Raw genomic sequence first — 19,032 nt, forward strand, 5'->3', positions numbered from 1 at the left:
GAAAGCCTGTGGTCACCCAGTCTCTGTAGAGCACCCAGGACAATGCTCTCAGGCCATTTCTTACTGAAGTGTTTGTCACACAGTAAGTCAAGAGAATAGCAATTAATACTAAAGAATTCTTAGCTCCTGGCTTTATACTAAGTTTACTAGATGTGTGTTTTAAGTGTCTTACTACACATTAGTCACACTATCTGTGTTTTAACAGTTGAATATCCCATTAACTTTTCTCTTACTTCTCAAGCTATTTGGACTGATCTCACAATGCTTGGGATTTTTAAGGGCCCAAGCTCCTGAAGTCTCAAGTAAATACTTGACTATGGCAGTTTCTGAGTTTTTCACAAAAGGTCAGGGAAAAAATGTCTTCAGCATTGCAGAGAAAAGCTTGAAATACAAAAATGATCCCTCTCCAAACCCCTCCAAATCTGAGAGAAGTGTCAAGCTTATTATTTCTCCTGAAAAAAGCGGGGCTTCTAAACACTGGCGCAACACTGACAAGGTCCACTGACTTAGAAAGATGATTCCTTTATTTAAAAGTAGGTGCAGTCTAAGCAAGTGCTTTGCTTGGTCTGGGCCTTAGTCTCACTGAAACGGGAGCGGTGCTCGGAAAGCTCGTCTAGCTAAATTGGAGCTGCAGCTCCTATTTCTGCTGCATCGCCAGCAAAGAATGTCACATACGTGGCTGACTATCTTGCAGGTTCTCCAGACTTGTAGTTAGCATCACTTCCTCAAAAACTATTTCATCCTAGGGTTTTGCCTGCACCGCCTCAATGCAGCTTGTATGTGGAAACACTGCATTTAAATGCTTGTTTCCAAAAAAAGGAACAGCAGGGTTTAGACAGCCTGTGCCAAGCTCTATCCCTAGGGTGATTTTTCTGAAGTAAAGCAGGGAATACCTGAAATAGCTCCTGACAGAGAGATAGGAAAGGATATTTTGGGTGAGCTCGAATTTTGCTTTTATATTTATTGTAAAGCATTAAATGGAACGTTAAAACTAGAATTCTCCTGAACTGTGTAATTATGTCCGTCACAGTACTTCAAATGATTTGCAAGCAGAGTGTTCTCCTTCCTGCTAAGTGAATTTTGCAGATAGGTCTTTTAATGGTTTGCCAGTGCACCTAAAAGCATAGCTGGGTTTAGGGCATAGACTGCAGTGCCTAGGTATTAAGCTCTTAGTAGTGACTGTTAGTATCAAATGCAACAGCCGCCAACACTGTCAAGTCCATAACAACTACAAATTTATTTCCCTTTCTAAAACAGACCAAAAAAAAGTAAAGAAAATGGTGTAAAGACAGATCAGCTGAACTTTGCAAAAGCAACAAGAATGCCTGAATTCCGTTTCATTGTTGTGAGCTATTAGCAGCACCTGTGCTTCCTTAGCAAAATAACAAGTTTACCATTATCTAAGACAAAAACTTTTTTGGGGGGAGGGTGAGGTCCTTGAGGCAATAATATCAAATCCCCTTTTGTTTCCTGGGTAGTGATTACAGTAAAATACTTTGCTTATGTTTCCATTCCTTAGACCATCTGTTTCACATTAAACCCTTCTGGCGTGATACATCAGTATTTATTAGAGCGTTACATTAGATAATGTAGTGTTAGTATGGCTGTTATAAACCCTTAGTTTCATGAGTATGACCTCAGGGGCAGAAATGGATGTGTTTACTTAATGAAAGGGCTAGAGACTGTGTTAATAAAACTAGTTTACCAGTTCAGAAATTACTTTTTTTTAGGTCTTTCACAAATGTATTTTTGGTGTGTTTTTTGATTTGTAATTCTGAATGTTTGTGTTTGGTACAGTAAAACCTTCTGGTTTTAAATGACTGAAAGCCGTGATACTGAGGACTTGTTGATAATAAATTGTTAGACACCTAAATCTGAAAACACAATACTCTATATGTGATGGGGTGACATCCATTTTCATAAATTTCCAATGCCCTGTACCATTCAGGGCATGCACTCACGCGATTCAAGAGCTACTGAAGATGGGGCAGTAACCCTCCACCCCTGAAGGAGCTTTCTAGACGTTTTTCTTGTTGCCCTCTGCAGCAGCTCATTTCTTGTGCTTTCTATCAGAGGCAAGGCTTCATAACACCAATATGCAGAAGACAAGACTTGTTGTAGAGCTATCCTGTCATTGCAGTCTCAACCATTTTGGGACAATTTAGTAAGTACAAGACCTTGCAAGATTTTAAAAAAATTCTTAGCGCTAATGAGACTTTAGTCCCAGTGTACTAAAGAGACTTGCTCCTTACCAAAGGAGTAAGCGAAGACACTCAGTCATGGGAAAGAAGAGCAGTTCCTTACAGCTGTTTCTGAAATACTTCATTTACCAGTGTTACTAATGACATTTCAATCTACTTCATTTAGAAAGTTGGTGACTGTGAGTGTAAAATTGAGAAATCAATCTTTTGTGATATGAAGACTTTCTGTGCTTTAGATAAGGTGAAGCCTAGTTTCTAATATACTCATAGAGAGTGTGTTTGGGGAAGAGGGCAAGTCTTTCATCCTAAATGAACGTCTCTCTTTTTTTGTTTATGGTCAAAAGAGATCTGAAGGATCCTCTAGTGGGTGATTCACCACACCTAGATTAAATTCAAGGCCTGAATCACTGCGAACATATATATACATAGACTTTCTCTCATGCTAAAATCTCCCTAAATTTTGTGCTATTATTTAACCAACACAGTACTTGCGTGGTTGTGCTTACCCTTCAGCGATGCAGTCAGATGTGGTCAGGAAGCCAGTATCTGCTTCAGAATCTTTTTTTTTAACTGGTCAAGTTATACAAATTAAAGTTGCCTAAAAGCATTATTCTTTCTTGGTCTATTAAACAAAAAAGTATTAAGTAAGCTTAAGTAGCATCATTTTGTAACCCAAAAGTTTAAACTAGTGTATCATTCAAATTTTGCTGGGTCTGAAGCAGGCCAGGATGACATCAATATTTCCTTTAAGAAGGCCAGCAGTAAGTCCGCAGTATATGTCTGAATATATTTGGATCAAATGGCATAATGTTTCCTTTTTCTCTCTCTCTTTCTTTGTCTCCTTCGAGAATAAATTTTCAGGTTGTTGGGTTTTTTTTTTATTTTATATTGGGAAGATGATACATGGTGAGTAAATGCACTTGGGGTCATGGAAAAGGCTTTTCAAACCCACATTTTCGTCGTTTCAATTGTCCTTTTATTACTCTAATTGTTTTATTTTTAAAAAAATGCCTGCAAGTTCATAAATTTTCCTTGCCAATTGTAGACTAGAGACCTGCCCTTGCTCTCCCTGTAGCTAATGTAAAACATCCAGACACTGACTCATCCCTGAGTGATCCAGGTCCCACACAGAAAACAGTTCTTCGTATTCCTGCTGGGGTGAAGTTAACCCTGAAGGGCTGCCATTGCTCCTGCTGCTGCCACTAGGTTTTTCTGCCTGCCAGGGGAAAGTCAACACCATTTGTCAGGCCGTGTCTGTACTGACTCTTCAGTCAACCGTACTGGATTTCTAATTTCTGTTTTGCTTTGTTCTGGTCACAACATAGTTCAGAGGCCACTTTAACCTTGGGCACCTTGCTTGAAGGTATTTCTGCATCTAGCCACAGAAATGGGATAACTCCCTGGGAATCATCCCTGAGTGTTGGACCTATGGCATCGGTAGCACAAGCATTTCTGTTTTAGCTAGCAGAATAATTCCGTTAGTGGGTACCATCAGTAGGTTGTTATCCTCTTAGATGGATTTTCTGCTCACAGATGAAATAAAACACAATAAAACTGGATTACAGTAGCAGCAATATAAATATATAAAAAAACCCCAAAGACTGAGAAGTTAAGTAGTAATTAATGTAATGCAGGAGTGTATATTCAAGCTAGTCCTAACTTTCAAAAAATTGGTTTAAGAGATTTTTTTTAAACCTAATTGTATTGCAAGTTTTACAAAATGGTAAACATAATCTAATTAAAAATAACATTTTTGGACTGACTGAGTAAAAGCTAAGATAATCCCAAAAGACTTTTGCACATAAATTGCATAAGTGCATTAGTACCTAAACCAAGCAAAAATAAACAACAGAATGTGAGCATATGCACAGGAAATTTCTGATGGTGAAGTGTTGCCGCCGAAGAATGACATCCAAAATGCAGCACTGAGGCAAACAATCAATATTATCCATTTTCATTTTCTAGTGCAATGAGGTTGCGCAGATGTTCAGTGATACATTTTTGCTGAGGAAGCAGTTTTGACTGTTGCTTAACAACAGCCTCAAACTTTTTTAGCGGTGAGCTGAGTTCAGCCCTGGTGTAAGTTGATGCCACTGTCACTCACTCAGGAAACTTGCCTGAGTCTTTACTGGGATTTTGACTTCAAGGGTCAGATTATTTGTGCAATTGATGCACCTTGAATTGCACTGGCATTTCAAACTGAACCATCTGATTTTAGAATTCAGTTCAAGCCATTGAGAGATTTATCAGGAATTGTAGTATCAGTCCCACACAGCTCCAGCCTGACCCCAGGTGACTGATGGTATCGGGGGCAGTTTGTTCCTTCCTTTGTGAGTTGTTGGAGGTCAAATACGGCAACTGGGGTTTGGGTTAGAGGGCAGGCTGGAGGGGGAGAGGTAGGGTACAAGTGGGACAGTTAATGGAGAATGAGTGTTACGAGGGATAAAAGAGAAAAGGCATTATGGGGGAAAAATATGTACAAGTCACTTGCAGGAAGCTAGGAGTCTGAGAACGGGAGGAAAGAACCGTGCTACAAGTGGATGGGAAGTTTTGAAAATAAGACTTTTTGCTTCTGGGCTCTTGATAAGAAAGAACATACACAGTATAAATACACAGGCTTGCCTCTATGATAAGGGATAATACTCCTGAGATAAACTAAAGAAAAATAATCAAATTAAAATTTCAAAGCTATCTAAGAGAAACAGGGGAAGACCTTAAATATAGAGATTAAGGCAGGTAAGAAGGATAAAGGAGGGAGAAAAAAACCTCTAGTCTATAGCATATTTTCACCAGGGTCCCTGTTTCACTTGTCTGACCCCTGGCAGCCACTGCTGATCTGTCAGATGTCCCAGAGCCCAAGGACCTGTGCAATGTGTCTTTGTCGCCTGTGCCACGCGTGTGTGAGACGGAGACATGGAGCAGTGGGCAGCGGAAAGCCACTCAGCTGGGAAGGCTGGGACGCGGTTGAAGTCCTTTAGCAGAAAGCTCATTGTCTTTTGGGCAGGCACAGCGTCCTTGTGATCCTGCTGTGGGTCCTGCAGCTGCAGGAGCCTGTTAGCAGCACGGCGACGCAGAACAGGATCAGCTCCCTGTGCTTCGGCGGGGACAGGCTTTCCTGCCAGGTGTGCCAGAGTTGCTCACAGCAGCTGGAACCCAGCTGGGCCTTATCCAGCTGGAGTGGTAGGGGCGTAACGCACACAGTGCATCTTGTGGTGTGGGGAGCGTGGGTGTGGGGGCGAGGCTCCAACAGGTGGACAGGAGTGATAAGGGTGTATAATTCAATATGCAAAGGTTGAATAATGGCATCTGTAAGGCTTGCCGGCACCCCCAGACCCACATTCAGCAGCATTTCTGCAAGGCACAGGTAGAAACTGGTGCTGAATTCTGGGTGTCAGCTCAGCAAACAGGGGCTCCGTCCCGCTTCTTCCCAGGGCCCCAGCTGCGAGGCCGAGGGCAGCACCGCGGCTGACCGGGGCCCAGCGCACCCCCCTCCCCCCGCTGGCGGCGCTCCCGCGGGCGGGGTCCCGGTGCAGGGCAGCGGGGGGCGCCCCCCGCTAGCCGGCCCCGCGGGCCACCTGCCCTTCCCCAGCCCAGGCTGCCGCTTCCCGCTGCCGGGAAGCCAGCGCTGGCTCTGAGACGGGTCCCTGCGTGAGCCAGCTCAGGGCTCCGCGCTAACTACGCCCGAGGCCCGGCGTGCGGCGGGCTCGAGTGCCCCGGCTGAGGGGGGGTGGGGAGGGGTCACTGCCCCCGCGAGGGCCGCAGGCCCCAGCCCCCCCGGGTGCCTTCGCGGAGGAATCTTGCCCCGCGCCGCGCTCCGTCCGGGGCGGGGCGGGGCGGGACGCGCGCTGCGCGGCGCTCGGCGGGCGGCGCCGGGGCTGAGGGGGGCACGCGGCCCGCCGCCCGCGCCATGTCGTTCCGCCGCGCCTTGGCGCTGGCCGCTTGCGGGCTGGCCGGCGGCTCCGTCCTCTTCTCCGCAGTCGCCGTGGGCAAGCAGCCGGGCCGCGGCGGGGACGCCGAGCCGCGGCCAGGGAGCGCCGCCCCCGCCACCGCCGTTACACCCGCCTCCGCGGCGCCGCCGGGTTTGCTGCTGCTGCCGCCCGCCGCCGCCTCCTGCCCGCCGGCCCCTGGCTGGATCGAGAGACCCGCCGGTACCGGCAGCTACTGGGACAGCAACTGGGACAGGTCGGTGCGCCGGGGCCTCCCTCGCCCGCATGGGTGGGGACCCCGCTCCCGGGGGGGCCCCTTAGAGCCTCCCCCCGCCGGAGCCGCGTGTGGGGCGGCGAGTGCCCGGGGGGGTGCCCGGGCTGGGCGGGAAGAGGGGGCGGGGTGGCCGGGGGAGGGGGGCCCGGGCTGGGCGGGAAGGGGCTGGGAAGGGGGGGGGGGGGGGGGGGGGGAGCCCGGGCGGGGGGGGAACGGCCCGGGGGCGGCCCTGAGGCGGCCGGGCAGCCCCGCCCCCCGGCGTCCAGTCGGGAGGCAGTTCCAGGTAAAACTGTAGGTGCTAAAGCGCTCAAAGCAGAATAGGGTTGAAATTCTTGAATAGTCTTGAAAATCCTTGAAAACTGTTGGAATTCTGTGGCGCCTGGCCGCTGGGGGGGGCCGCCGCTGCAGGCGCTCCGTGCCCCCTGCAGAGCAGCCCTCGCGGGTGGGAGCTGCGGGCGGAGCGGGTCTGCCGGGGCCTTGGCACGGCGCTGCGTCCGCACCGGGATTTTGCTCTTTGATGACGGGTGATTTCCCGTGTTTCAAATACACGTGCGAGGCGGGTGGTAGGCCTGCGCCGTGAAACTGCGCGTTACTGCTCTTAAATCCTTGTGAAGGCAACGTTGCTTTGCACCTAACTTAGCTGTGTTCTTCATAGTGTTGAAACGCATTCCCCGAAGGGTTAACTACATTTTTTTTCTGATTAATTAGAATGTGCAAATATCTGTATTGAGCTTTGGCTCATTTAGCTTCCGTCTGGTAGAATTACCTCCCCAGGGAGATTTATGTCAGGCTCCGGTTTAATCACAGTAAATCCAAACTTAAGCGCCAACAGATTTCTATTGTATGGTGCATCCCGTTTTGATTTTTGCAATGCTGCTACAGAATCAAATGCTCATATAAACAGGGCTATGTACACTCAGATCATAAAAACGTAACTTTTAATTAAACAAGTTTACATCTGGGTACACAGTTATATTGAGGGAAGTACTAAAGCTATTTTTTTAACAGGCTTAACTTTGTTGATCCTTCCCTGTCTGGTTCTGCTGAAAGGTAGATTTTCTTCAGGGATTATAAAGTACTTTTGGACTCCTGTAACATTTTTTTTTTTTTCCCAAACCAGGAAGTAGGGGTTGTACTGTAACGGATGTAGCTGTCACAATTGCCTGAACAAATATAGCTAATAGCAGTTAATGCCACTGTTCATCATAGTGTGCAAACAGTAGAAGTGTATTATCACAGGTCAGTTAGTGCTTAGTGTCTACCATTTGGTGTGATATGGCTTTGGCTACACCTTATTGAAATCTTAATTTTGATTTTCGGATGACGTTGGCAAAAACCTGTAACATGTAAAGTTTTTAAATGGCTTATACACAGAGCGTCTGACTGCTTCTCTTTGGGGGCAGGGAATGATTTACAAAGTCAAGTGAATAACCAGATATTGCAGTATTCTTAACAACTGGTGGCTTTTCAAGTTTGAAACAAAAGAATGCAAGTGTCTTGTTTTCAGACTCCCTGTTGGTCTGATATGATGTTACACCTAGGATGCTGAATTGGTGTATGCCGCTTGCACAGGAATTGTACAGCTCAGTTCTTGGAGAAGGCTAGGTATAGGTTCATTCATGTAAAATACTTTATCTGAAAGCTGTTCTTAACTAAGCTTCTGTTAACTGGGAAGCTTGGTGTGGGAGGGGAAGAAAAACAAGCTTTGAATTATTGACAAAATTTCTGGGCTTCAGGTAATTTCCTATATTTTCTGAGTGGTGCTTGCAGATAGGTTTATTAGAAATATCTGGATTTCGAAGTATGTTGCAAGAATTCAGACATTTGTCAGGCTGACTACATTTCAGTGACTGCAGGGCTTCCTGGAAAAAAGGTGAAGAGGGCACTGTCATGGATTAAGTGATACTTTTGTTTTAATTTGGTTTAAAGATGGTCCCTGCCATTGCTGTTGCTTTTTGGCAAGTTCTGACCAGCTATGGTCTTGGGTGGGTTGGGTTTTTTTTGGTAAGAGAATGCAGAAAACTGCATTTGTCAGCTTATGAGTTCCAGTGGCCTAAACGAACCTACTTAGTCTTAGCAGTATTAGAAGTTTTCCTGCTCTTAAACTTTCTAGAACTAGCTTATGCTAAAAATATTGTTAAGCTTGATTAACTTCTCATGACTTGTTAAAGCATCTGTTGCTTTTCCAAGTATGTTACCATCAGGTAACTTCAGAGGTGCTGGAGGGGAGAGAGCAGGACTTGCAGTCAGGTGTTTCTTGTGTGTTTCTGCCATAGGACGAATTAATCCCTATGTTACTTGACAGATATACTTTAAGTTTTCAGGTGTTTTTTCTATTTTCCTAATGTGTCTTTCCAGCAGTATAGTTTTTACTGAATCAAAAGAAGTATCCTGTGAAAGAGCAATGGAACTTCTTGTTATTAGACTGTTGCTTAAATTTTAATGTGATTTGAAGAATCAGTCAGCAATATAGAGGCGAGCGGAGGTTATCGTTACTCGGCAGCGCTGGGTGCATGGGGGATCGCTCCACCAAAGTCATGTACACCGAGGGGACTTTTCAGTCCTCCCTTTATACAAGCTACTCATACCTATTCATTAGTTTTCCAAGAAATTGTTTACATATTCATTACAATTCTGAGAATTCATTTACATATCTTGTGCCTGTGCAGTGTCCTTGAGGAGTTGTCTCTGCGCAGACTCTATTCCTTAGCGGCCGTGTTTAAAGTCTCCCATCTTCGCCACGTTGCATGTACAACAGGAATCTAAGAAACTGAAGCGTGGGTAAACAATACCTGTCTTCAAACATTGCAAATGATTGTTAATGCTACCAAAGCTAAGGAATGCTGGATATGTACCTCTCTTCCTAAAGGAAGCCTGGCAACACCCCTGTACGGGATGGCCTCTCAAAACTGGAATTATCTTGATGACAAATGGCCTACCTGGCCAGACTTTTGGAAAAAGCCAGACGATGGTGGAGGATATTGCTTATTTGATGATAAAACATATGACTTGGGTCCCAGATTTGATTTACAAATATTAAGCCTAACCACCACAATATTTATGAAAAGTGATAATAACTGTCATTGGAAAGCTCAAAGCAAGACAGGGGGAGCATGTCCTGGAAACCCAGGGCAAAACACTTGTTCCCAATCTGATGGGTGGAATGATTACTGGATGTATACATAGACCAAAGTAATCAAATTGAAACAGATATCCATAAGATATGGAACAGGTTTCAGATTTTACATGATGGTTAAACATGCTTTTGTTATAATACTTATTGTAATAGTTTTAGGAATACTAATATGTGTATTACTTCAACGTTTTGTTTGGTGCTGTCAAAGAATGATCATAGGGCATAGTGATTTTTTATAGTTGTAAAAGAATTTACAATAGTTGTTAGAAAAAGGGGCCATATATGATTTATTTAAAGAACGGTGTGCTCATGTTTATCTGAGGAGACCCTTATTGTTGACTTGAGGATGTACTAAATCCTTGAATGGATGACATAGGGAGTGTGCAAATTGTCCAGGCAGGAGATATGTTAATGTTGTTAACTTGAAGATATACCAGGTCCTTGAATGGGAATATGCTAATTGTCCAGGTGTGAGATATGTTAATGAGTTAATGAATAGACATGAGTGACTTGTATAAAGAGGGGGCTGAAAGGTTCCCTCAGTGTGCATGACTTTGGTGGAGCGATCCCCCATGCACCCAGCGCTGCTGAATAAAGATAACCTCCACTCACTCAAATATTGGTGATTGATTCTTTAAATCAATGTCCAAGGACCCTTATTGCCACATGACGGATGTACAGACTGCTAAGTCCTTGGGTTGGTTATCTTTAGAAGGGACATTTTGTTTCTTAGATTCCTGTTGTACATGCAACGTGGTGAAGATGGAGACTTTAAACACGGCTGCTAAGGAATAGAGTCTGCGCAGAGACAACTCCTCAAGGACACTGCACAGGCACAAGATATGTAAATGAATTCTCAGAATTGTAATGAATATGTAAACAATTTCTTGGAAAACTAATGAATAGGTATGAGTAGCTTGTATAAAGGGAGGACTGAAAAGTCCCCTCAGTGTGCATGACTTTGGTGGAGCGATCCCCATGCACCCAGCGCTGCCGAGTAACGATAACCTCCGCTCGCCTCTATATTGCTGACTGATTCTTCAAATCAGTTGTCTTGCTGAACCTTGTTAAGAGCTTAAGGAATGTGTTGAGCCTCAGTGTTTAATGGAAATCATGTCTTTACTAAGGCAAGATGGATGCAGGGCTTTGTAAAGCCAGTCTTCTTGTGAACTGTAGGAATAGGTATGTGAAGCAGCGGTTTTCTATGACCAGATTACCTCGTCTCAAACTGAACAAAAATTATACTCTTGGTTTAAAAAAAATCTATGTAAAAAAAAAAAAAAAAAGTTTAATTATAATAATGGAAGAAGTGAGGTCTGGTATGAATTAAATAAATTGACTGTTCTTTAGGTAGGAGAACAAGGGAAAAGTTCTGAGGCGGAGAGACTGTAGCAAAAGGATTTGTATTAATGGGGTAGAGGATCAGTGCAGAGAGGGGACCAGAAGACTGATCTGTGGAAGGTTTGGACAGGGTGGATGATGACAGTGCAGTGCTGGTGTCAGCAGCGGGAAGTCTGTAGCACTAATCTGTGACACTGGGGAGGGAGGTGAAGATCCACTGTGACAGGTGTTGTTTTGAGGAACCGGGTCAACTGTCTGGGTGATGTGCAAGAGGAACAGTTGTGGTATGCAGGAAAGGGATACTGGTGTGCAGCGTGACAAAGGGGAAGAAAGATTAAAGTGGCATGTGGGGAGAGTGGTAGCAAAGATGAAAGGATAAAAATAAAGCTGAAAGATAAAAAAATGTTACTGGAGAGACCTGATATGACCTAGTTTAAAGCACAGAATAATTCTCAATGTGTGCTGAAGGAAGTTGGAGCCTTTCTAAGATATTGTTGGATGGGGAGAGTGTGTTTTAATTATTTGATGTAAACATGATTGATAAAGTGCAAATTTTATAGGTGTTGTCACAGGGCCTTTTAGATATAGAACATTTTCTTTCCTTTATGATTGGTCAAAACCTGTTCCTCTTTTCCTGGGTATCATTCATGGTTAGATTTTTCTCATCAAAAGCCTACCCTTATACCTGGAAATCATGAAATCCCATATGCTTGAAAATCAGTGAAAATCCCAAGAACAACTACTGAATCAAAGGAATTTGAGTATAAAGTGTGCTAGTGTTTATAATCTCATCCAGACAGATGGACAGACAGTAGCTTTCTATGTTTTAGTGTACACCATCTCTGTGTATCAGGATTTAACTTTTTCTGTTGCATTTGTTGCTTTCTTCTTTTCTTCCAAGAATCAACTGAGAGATAGCTGTTGCTAAACAGCAAATTTATTTGTGGCAGTTACACCTTTTAACTTTTTTTTAACGCAGGCTTTTATTTATAGCTCTAGCACAATGATTTGAATCAGTTTTGCGATATAGATGGCTAAATAGTCAATTTTAGTACTTCAACTATATCCCGAAATAAGGCAAGACTACCCATCTGTAAAATTCCTCTGCCTTTTAGTTTCACCTATCTAAAACCGACATTTTAACTGTGTTTGTTTAGACGTGAACCACTGGCTCTTATCAATCTCAAAAAGAAAAATGAGGAAACTGGGGAAGAAGAACTTGCCTCGCGCTTAGATCACTGCAAGGCAAAAGCCACCAGGCACATATTCCTTATCCGTCATTCTCAGTATAATCTGGATGGCCGGGCTGATAAAGACAGAACTCTGACCCCACTTGGTACGTATTACTAGAAGCATTGTACTTTGCATTTTGGGAAAACTGCTTTTCACATGCTGCCATCCTGATGAGTATGGGTCAGTAATTAATCTCTGCTCTGGGTCTCACTGCCAAAATTTAATCCACTTTCTGGATCCTTTGTGGCAGAAAGATGTCATGAATAAGTTTGTTTTTTCCATTTTTGATCCTCTAAATCCAAACCTTAAAATGTGCTTTATAGAGTTCTAAACACACTCAGTTGTAAAGGAGCTTTGCAAAGGAAAATTCCAGTTATCTTAAGGTTGCTTGAGCAGATTTTCATGCCGGCTGACATAATTCCGCAGGGCTAAGGCTTGTAAACTTAGCTCCATAACTGACTTTGGGATAGCTTTCTCTTAAAAGGTTTCTGTTAGTTTGCTGATTTATAAAGGGGAAAAAAAGTACCTTGGACTTTCTTTTCAGTTGGAGTGTTAATTATTAAAATATATCTCACTCTTGCTAATAAGCACTGTTTCTGGGAATACTGCTCATCAGTCCTGCTTAATCAGACACTTTCTTGATGAGATGTATGCTAACAGTTTCTAGGGGGGAAGAATTATTATTGCGCTGTGCTGCTTGATGCTTTGGAAATCTGGTGCCAAATGTTTAGTGTAAACACATTCCTCCCCCCAGTCCTAAGCACCAGTGTGCAAACAGGAGTGAAATGCTAATTTCAGGACTAAGGTGCTATTTTAAACTGGTAACAAGGTATAATCTTAATCCTGTCTCATCCTGTGCCTTGGGTCAATTACTGACTCTTGTCTTTTCACCTACCTACCTGAAAGATGGAGTAAAGCCTTCCCTAGGATACCCACGTACTGTGGTTCTGAACTTCCCAAGCCAATGTGGCCTTGATGAAAAATGCACCGTCAGGTCTGAGTGGATCTGTTCAGCACTGTCCTGAACAGCGGTGGCAGCTGGCTTGGGTCAGCGCTCTCTCTTAACTGGAAATGACCCCCTTGGGATGGGGCTAGCAGGGATACTGAATACTTTAGTGAAAGTCTCTGAATAAAGTTTTGATGTGTATTTGGGTGGGGGTTTTTAATTAAAAAAAAAAACAAACAACAAACTGAGTTTTTCCTGCTTATGGAAATACAACTAGAAATTGTCCAGCCAATAAATTTGGTCTGAGTAAGTAAATGAATGGTGAAAAATTTTTCCAATTACTTTTTGAAAAGAAGAAAACCTGACATTGATGAGACCTTTTACGTCTACTGCACAACTTTTCTGGTAGTTTGTGTGAGGCGCTTATGTGAGTGTCACCAGTTTATATAATGAGTATCGTTTTTAAGGTCGAGAGCAGGCTGAACTGACTGGACGCAGACTGGCAAGCTTAGGATTAAAATTTGATCAGATTATCCACTCCTCCATGACTAGAGCAACTGAAACAACTGAAATTATAAGCAAACATCTCCCAGGTGAGTGACTTCCCTTAATTTTGCATTGTCTTCTGATCCTTAAAACTGCTTCCAGTAAAAATTTGATTTTGTCCTTAAAGTCAAGATGTTATTTAGCCAACCTCCAGCCCTGTGTGAAACTAACAACCCTAATTCTGCTTGTTTACAGTTCATCTTTAAAAATACAGAGGGGCCTGCCCCTCTGAGTGACTAGCTGCTACCTGCATGTGCTGCTGTGTAGGGGAGCTCTGCTGGTTGCTCTTCACTTTACACCTTTTGTAAAGCAGTCTGTCACAGGTCGTCAGGATTGGCTCAGTCCTCAGCCTCTGTGGGCAGCAGCACAGGAGAGAAGGGTGTCGTAAACACCAGTTCTGGTGGTGATGCTTCTTGCTGGGCTAGTTAACTGGCCCTTCCTGTGTGCTGCGCTGTCCTGTGTGCAGGGGAAGATGTAGCACACTCAAAAAGGTGTAGGGATTTTTTTAACGCGAGGGCTTTGTTTATAAGTGGGTTTGGGTGGTTGTGGTTTTCTGGTCGTCTTGTTTTGTTTTACTGGTTGGTTTTCATTTTGTTTTTTTCTCCTGCTGTTCAGACATACCAGAATCTGAACTAAAGGTATTTGACTATGCATAATTCTGTCTGGTATTTTAGTAGATGTTCAGGTATGACTGGCTGAATGTCAGTTCTCTTATCATTCTGTGTTTGTTTTCTTAAATGTGCTGCTTCAAAAAAACTCCCCAAACCAGCAAAACAACAACAACAAAAAAAACAAACAAACCAACCCCCCCGGCCTAAATAATAATAAATATTAAATATCAAAAGTGTAGCATTAACATTAATTAGCAGTAAGCGTTAACTGACATACATCTTTAGATTAACATCCTTGCTAATGTGTTTCTGCAAAGTGCAGCAGGCTGGGAAGACTCAGCTTGCTTTGCCAAGCTGGTTTGGCTGTTCTCAGTTGGAATAAACTTTGTTTTGCTGATGACAGAATAGCTGTGTTGGAGAGATTCACACCCCTTGATAGGATGTGTGTAGACTAAAATGGTCTTTAGGGTGGAGAGGAAGACTTCCTTGAAGATAGAATATGAAAAATGTATTAATTGTAGAGTTGTGAGCCTGTTTGCAGTGGCATGTGAAGTAATAAGTCCTTTCTGAATGTGTATTTAATATTTCAGGAGTCAAAAAAATTAGTACTGATCTGCTGAGAGAGGGAGCACCCATAGAACCAGACCCTCCGGTCTCTCACTGGAAACCAGAAGCTGTGGTAACTTTAAGATATTTTATTTTTTTTCCTTCAGTTATTATGTTTTGGGTTTTTTTTTTTTAAGTATACTTCATGTTGACAGTAGTAATAACTTGCAGTGTCTGTACCTGATGCTTTTTATCACACACCTTAGATAACTGCATACTTTTCTCCTCCCCAGTAAGTGTACAGGACAGTTAAAATAACTTGACAGTCCCTAAGTATTAGTTCAGCCTCAGGTGTGCATCTCTGTAAAGAAGAACTCTGTAGAAGGTGGCAGCCCATCTGCAAAGGCAGGCAGTGGCACGTGTTGCTCTGAGCTGTATTTAATTCTGAACTCTGTGCTGTTAGCAGTACTACGAAGATGGAGCTCGAATTGAGGCTGCTTTTCGAAACTTCATTCATAGAGCTGACGCAAAGCAGGAAGAAGACAGCTATGAGATCTTTGTCTGCCATGCCAACGTGATCCGCTATATTGTGTGCAGGTATGTGTTGGGCTGCATGTCAGTTGGTGGTGTTTAAGAGGTCATAGTTTTACTGAAATTGTGTTGGGTTATGGCACTGCTGAGCTAGAAGATGTGATTTGGCTGGTTTGAAGCAGCTGGAGATCGGTGCCTGTATTGTGAGCAGCTGGTTCTGCAGCTTCAGCACAGGATTAATTTGCAGGTACAGGACACATTTGAGAATTAGAACACTTTTGATTCTAGTTCCAAAGTGAAAATGGCTGAATCGGTGAGACTCAAAACCTTTTTGTATGTCTGAACAGTCTCTTTAATACCGTACGCTTGTGCTTCCCATAAACCCGAGGACAATGCCTGTGTAGGCTGTTGGAAAAGGCAACAAATAGAGCGTCTGACTGGATGTGTCTTTTTGAGGTGATACGAATTTGATCTTACATAATGAAAGATTGATTTAGTTTAGGGAATTCTTTACTAACGGAAATTTTTATATTATGTTCAAGTTGTTACTGCAAAAACACACTAATACATCCAGTATTGGATTAAGGGGAGAGCGGATCTTTCCGCTAACATCAAGGTTGTTCACAAAGGAGAAAATAGTTCTGGATCTTTGCCTGTCTCTGTATCTAGTCAGCCGAGTCTGCTTTATTCCTCTTCCCTATCAACAAAGCACTGTCTGTAAGATAATTTGTCTTGAGCAGGACAGATGTGATTAAACTTTAATCTGATCAATACCTACAACAATTTCAATTGGCTTTATTTAGCTGAGCTAGTTAAATGCTAGCCTGTCTGCTCAGTGGACTGCTTTAGAGCTCTTCACAATTGCTATACTTAAAGTTATTGATCAGGTAAAAAGAATACTCTTTTCTGTGCCAAAAAAGATCATCTTGCTGCTGCCTATGCTTTTCCTGAAATACTTTTTTTCTGAAATACGTTTTTTCTCTTTGCAGTTTCTTCCCTCTTCTTTTTAACTTCACTTCTGTGCCTTCTATTCCAGGCTGTCTGATAGCACAATTGAACACAGTCCGTGTAGCATTCCCTTTGAATCTAGAGCTTGACTGTAGCTGTTATTTCATTTCTTAGCCTTTTTAAAAGACTCTCGTAAGAGCCAAAAAGGAGTTATTCCTCAGTATCTGAGGCAAAAGATGTTTGAGACAACATGATTTTTTTACAGCTGTTTACTACAATTGGTTGAGCTCCTGAGGCTGTTCGTTTAGGAATTTTAGAATAGCTGGAGACTAGCTACGATACTGTATTTCTACAAAAAAAGCACAAGACGCTTTTTCTCACCACTTCTGGGGAACAACACAGCTGATGGAAGGTAGCTGCGGTAAATTTCTTCCATAGGCGATGTGAACAGCTAGAATGAATCCTTGTCTCTGCTGCTGTTCTGTACCTACCCGTGTTGATGAGGCCAAAGTAGTGCATAAAAGGTGCTGTTTGCCCCTGCGCCGCTGGCGCGTGGAGGCAGCCACTGGGGCGGTGAGCCCTTCCCTACCTGTCAGGAACAGCACGCGGGTGTGCGTTGCTGCAGTGTCCGTGACTCACTTAAACCTATGCTGTCTAGTCCTGTTTGTTACAAGGTTGCTCAGAGCGCTCCCAGCAACCTGACTATGTTACAGCTTCTACCTTCTGTTGATCTGAATTAATCCTGGCTACAATAATCATACCCATCTGCTGGACTCTGCTTATGCAAGGGCGCTGCTGGCACTGGTCCCGTCCAGCGCTGTTGTTTTCATGTCAGTTGCACAAGGGAATATTTTTTCCAAGGCTGACTGTGGAGCATTTGCATGCAAGCTGCAGAATGACCAACAATCTCATTTTTTTCTTTCTTTCCTTCCCCTTATGTGGAACAGGTGGTGATGCTGTGAGCTCATTTTAATATAACTGTTCATGAATGAATAATATGTTTGTGGGTTTTTTCAATAGAGCATTGCAGTTCCCCCCGGAAGGCTGGCTGCGAATGTCCCTTAACAATGGCAGTATAACTCACTTGGTGATACGTCCGAATGGAAGAGTGGCACTTCGAACACTGGGTGACACAGGTTTCATGCCTCCAGATAAAATCACACGCACCTGAATGAGCAAAACTGACGGCTGTCCAGGAGCTGCCTCTAGTCTCTTTGCACTAGTACATTCAGCTATGGTACCACTAGATTTTTATCTGTTATGTTGGGGTGTGATCCTGTCTTAAAATGTCCTTTAGCCCCTTGCCTCCTTCATACGTATTCATATCTGCCTTTCAGTCCAGAAAAGAAGAAATCTTTGTAAGCGTGAAGCTGTCCAGTCCTCAAGTATTCCCCAAAACTCAAAGCTGAGCTGTGGAATACAAAGAGATTGAATGTTTGCTCAGCTGTTGCAAGAGCACTGACTGTCCCCCCACCCCACCATGAATTTCTGTAACCAAAGCTTGCGCCTGTGGATGTTTTTCTTGTGCAGGAAAGCAATTGGTGTGGGAACTGGACGGAACAGCCTCGTGTCACACTGCGGCTAAAACTGAAGGCGAGACAGCTTGTTTCAGCTCCTGCAGAAGGAGTGACGAACAGGGCGTTCTGCTGTTCAAAGGACAAAGGGATAAGGCTTCAGTTTTTGTCAGCTGTTGAGGGTGTGTTTATGTTGTGTTGTTGTTCCCCTCTGCCCCCAAAAGCACATGTAAACTCTTGACAGGAGGTTGCCAGCATAAAGCAAAGAGGGTCAAAACCCATTTGCCTCAGAGCTGTGGTGCTAGAATTAACTGCTGCTTCTATTAAGTGTTCCTCCATCCTCAGGAAGTACTTTTAAGCTGTTCTGAACAATGTTATTCGGTCTCATAAAGCCTTTAACTAAAATGTGGTCTGTACCAGGATGTAGGGAGGTGTTTGTAGCATTAAGACAGAAGGAAAGGAAAGCAGCGATCTTCTGAAAGTGCTGCCAGTCCCTGACTGGCTGACGGTTTTGGAGTGCTTTCTCCCAGTGATCTGTACTTGCTGATACCTTGCTTTTAGCCACTGAGTTCAATGTAGTGGTACTTTGTGTCAGAGCTTCTGCGGTGTTGGGGCAAACTGCTGCTTAAACCTACTGGTGCCTGAATGGTGAAAAAAATACTGGTGGGGTGGCTTGTCCAGGCCAGGTGCATAGTGCAGGTGTTGGGCAGGACACCTCAGGTGGCTCCTTTGCACAGCTCTGACACTGCTGGACTGGTGCTAGGGAAAAAGCGGGTGGCCAGGAACCAGGGAGGGCCTGTGTGCATTTCACCTTAGGGTGCCTGCTGGGCCCCTGAACTGGCGGCGTAACCTAGCTGCCTCACGTCATACCTGGAACGCTGAAAAATGTCACCCTGTATGCATAGTGTGCCTTGGTGATAGAGCACATACTGTGTAGGATAGCAAGTGTAACTTGTTAGGTTCTCTCACCACCAAGAATGCTGATGAGACCCTAAACTTGCTCCTGTCAGAGCTGGATGAAGCACAACTGTGGCACACAACCTAGTGACACAGTTGAATACCGGACTGCTACATCAGGATGATTTCAAGGGAACTGGGGTGAGTAGGGGAACAAAACATGATCCTTGTCTAGTGCAAGTTGGGGGGGCAAGAGGAAACCATTGTGATGTCTCTCTCATTGACACAATGAGAGTAATTTACCAGTTTTTGTCTATTAACTTTTTAAAAGTTTTGAATAAAATAACTGGTTGCTCTTTCTTGTCTCTTCAGTTGTGTGACT

At 43.7% G+C, this 19,032-nt stretch overlaps 1 protein-coding gene across 2 annotated transcripts; it reads left to right on the forward strand.

Moving 5' to 3' along the window:
* The first annotated feature begins 6,048 nt into the window (after positions 1-6,048).
* On the forward strand, positions 6,049-19,009 carry PGAM5 (PGAM family member 5, mitochondrial serine/threonine protein phosphatase). Of its 2 annotated transcripts, none has more exons than XM_037376161.1 (6): positions 6,049-6,383; positions 12,036-12,214; positions 13,525-13,650; positions 14,805-14,893; positions 15,227-15,357; positions 17,260-19,009. In XM_037376161.1, the coding sequence occupies exons 1-6, from the start codon at positions 6,109-6,111 to the stop codon at positions 17,408-17,410; spliced, it is 951 nt and encodes a 316-aa protein (XP_037232058.1). In that variant the 5' UTR covers positions 6,049-6,108; the 3' UTR covers positions 17,411-19,009. The 2 variants fall into 2 exon arrangements, with proteins under 2 accessions (XP_037232058.1, XP_037232051.1); XM_037376154.1 differs by having other exon boundaries at positions 6,050-6,383; positions 15,224-15,357.
* The last annotated feature ends 23 nt before the right edge of the window (positions 19,010-19,032 follow it).

This window comes from Falco rusticolus, chromosome 1, assembly GCF_015220075.1.
Source record: "Falco rusticolus isolate bFalRus1 chromosome 1, bFalRus1.pri, whole genome shotgun sequence".
In the NCBI taxonomy this organism is placed as follows: domain Eukaryota; kingdom Metazoa; phylum Chordata; class Aves; order Falconiformes; family Falconidae; genus Falco; species Falco rusticolus.

Bases quoted from the DNA above. Each gene is read 5' to 3' on its own strand.
- PGAM5 (XM_037376154.1), top strand. From the start codon at position 6,109: ATGTCGTTCCGCCGCGCCTTGGCGCTGGCCGCTTGCGGGCTGGCCGGC. The intron at 6,384-12,035 runs GTCGGTGCGCCG...GTGTTTGTTTAG, and splicing joins TGGGACAGCAACTGGGACAG to ACGTGAACCACTGGCTCTTA. The intron at 13,651-14,804 runs GTGAGTGACTTC...TTAATATTTCAG, and splicing joins TATAAGCAAACATCTCCCAG to GAGTCAAAAAAATTAGTACT.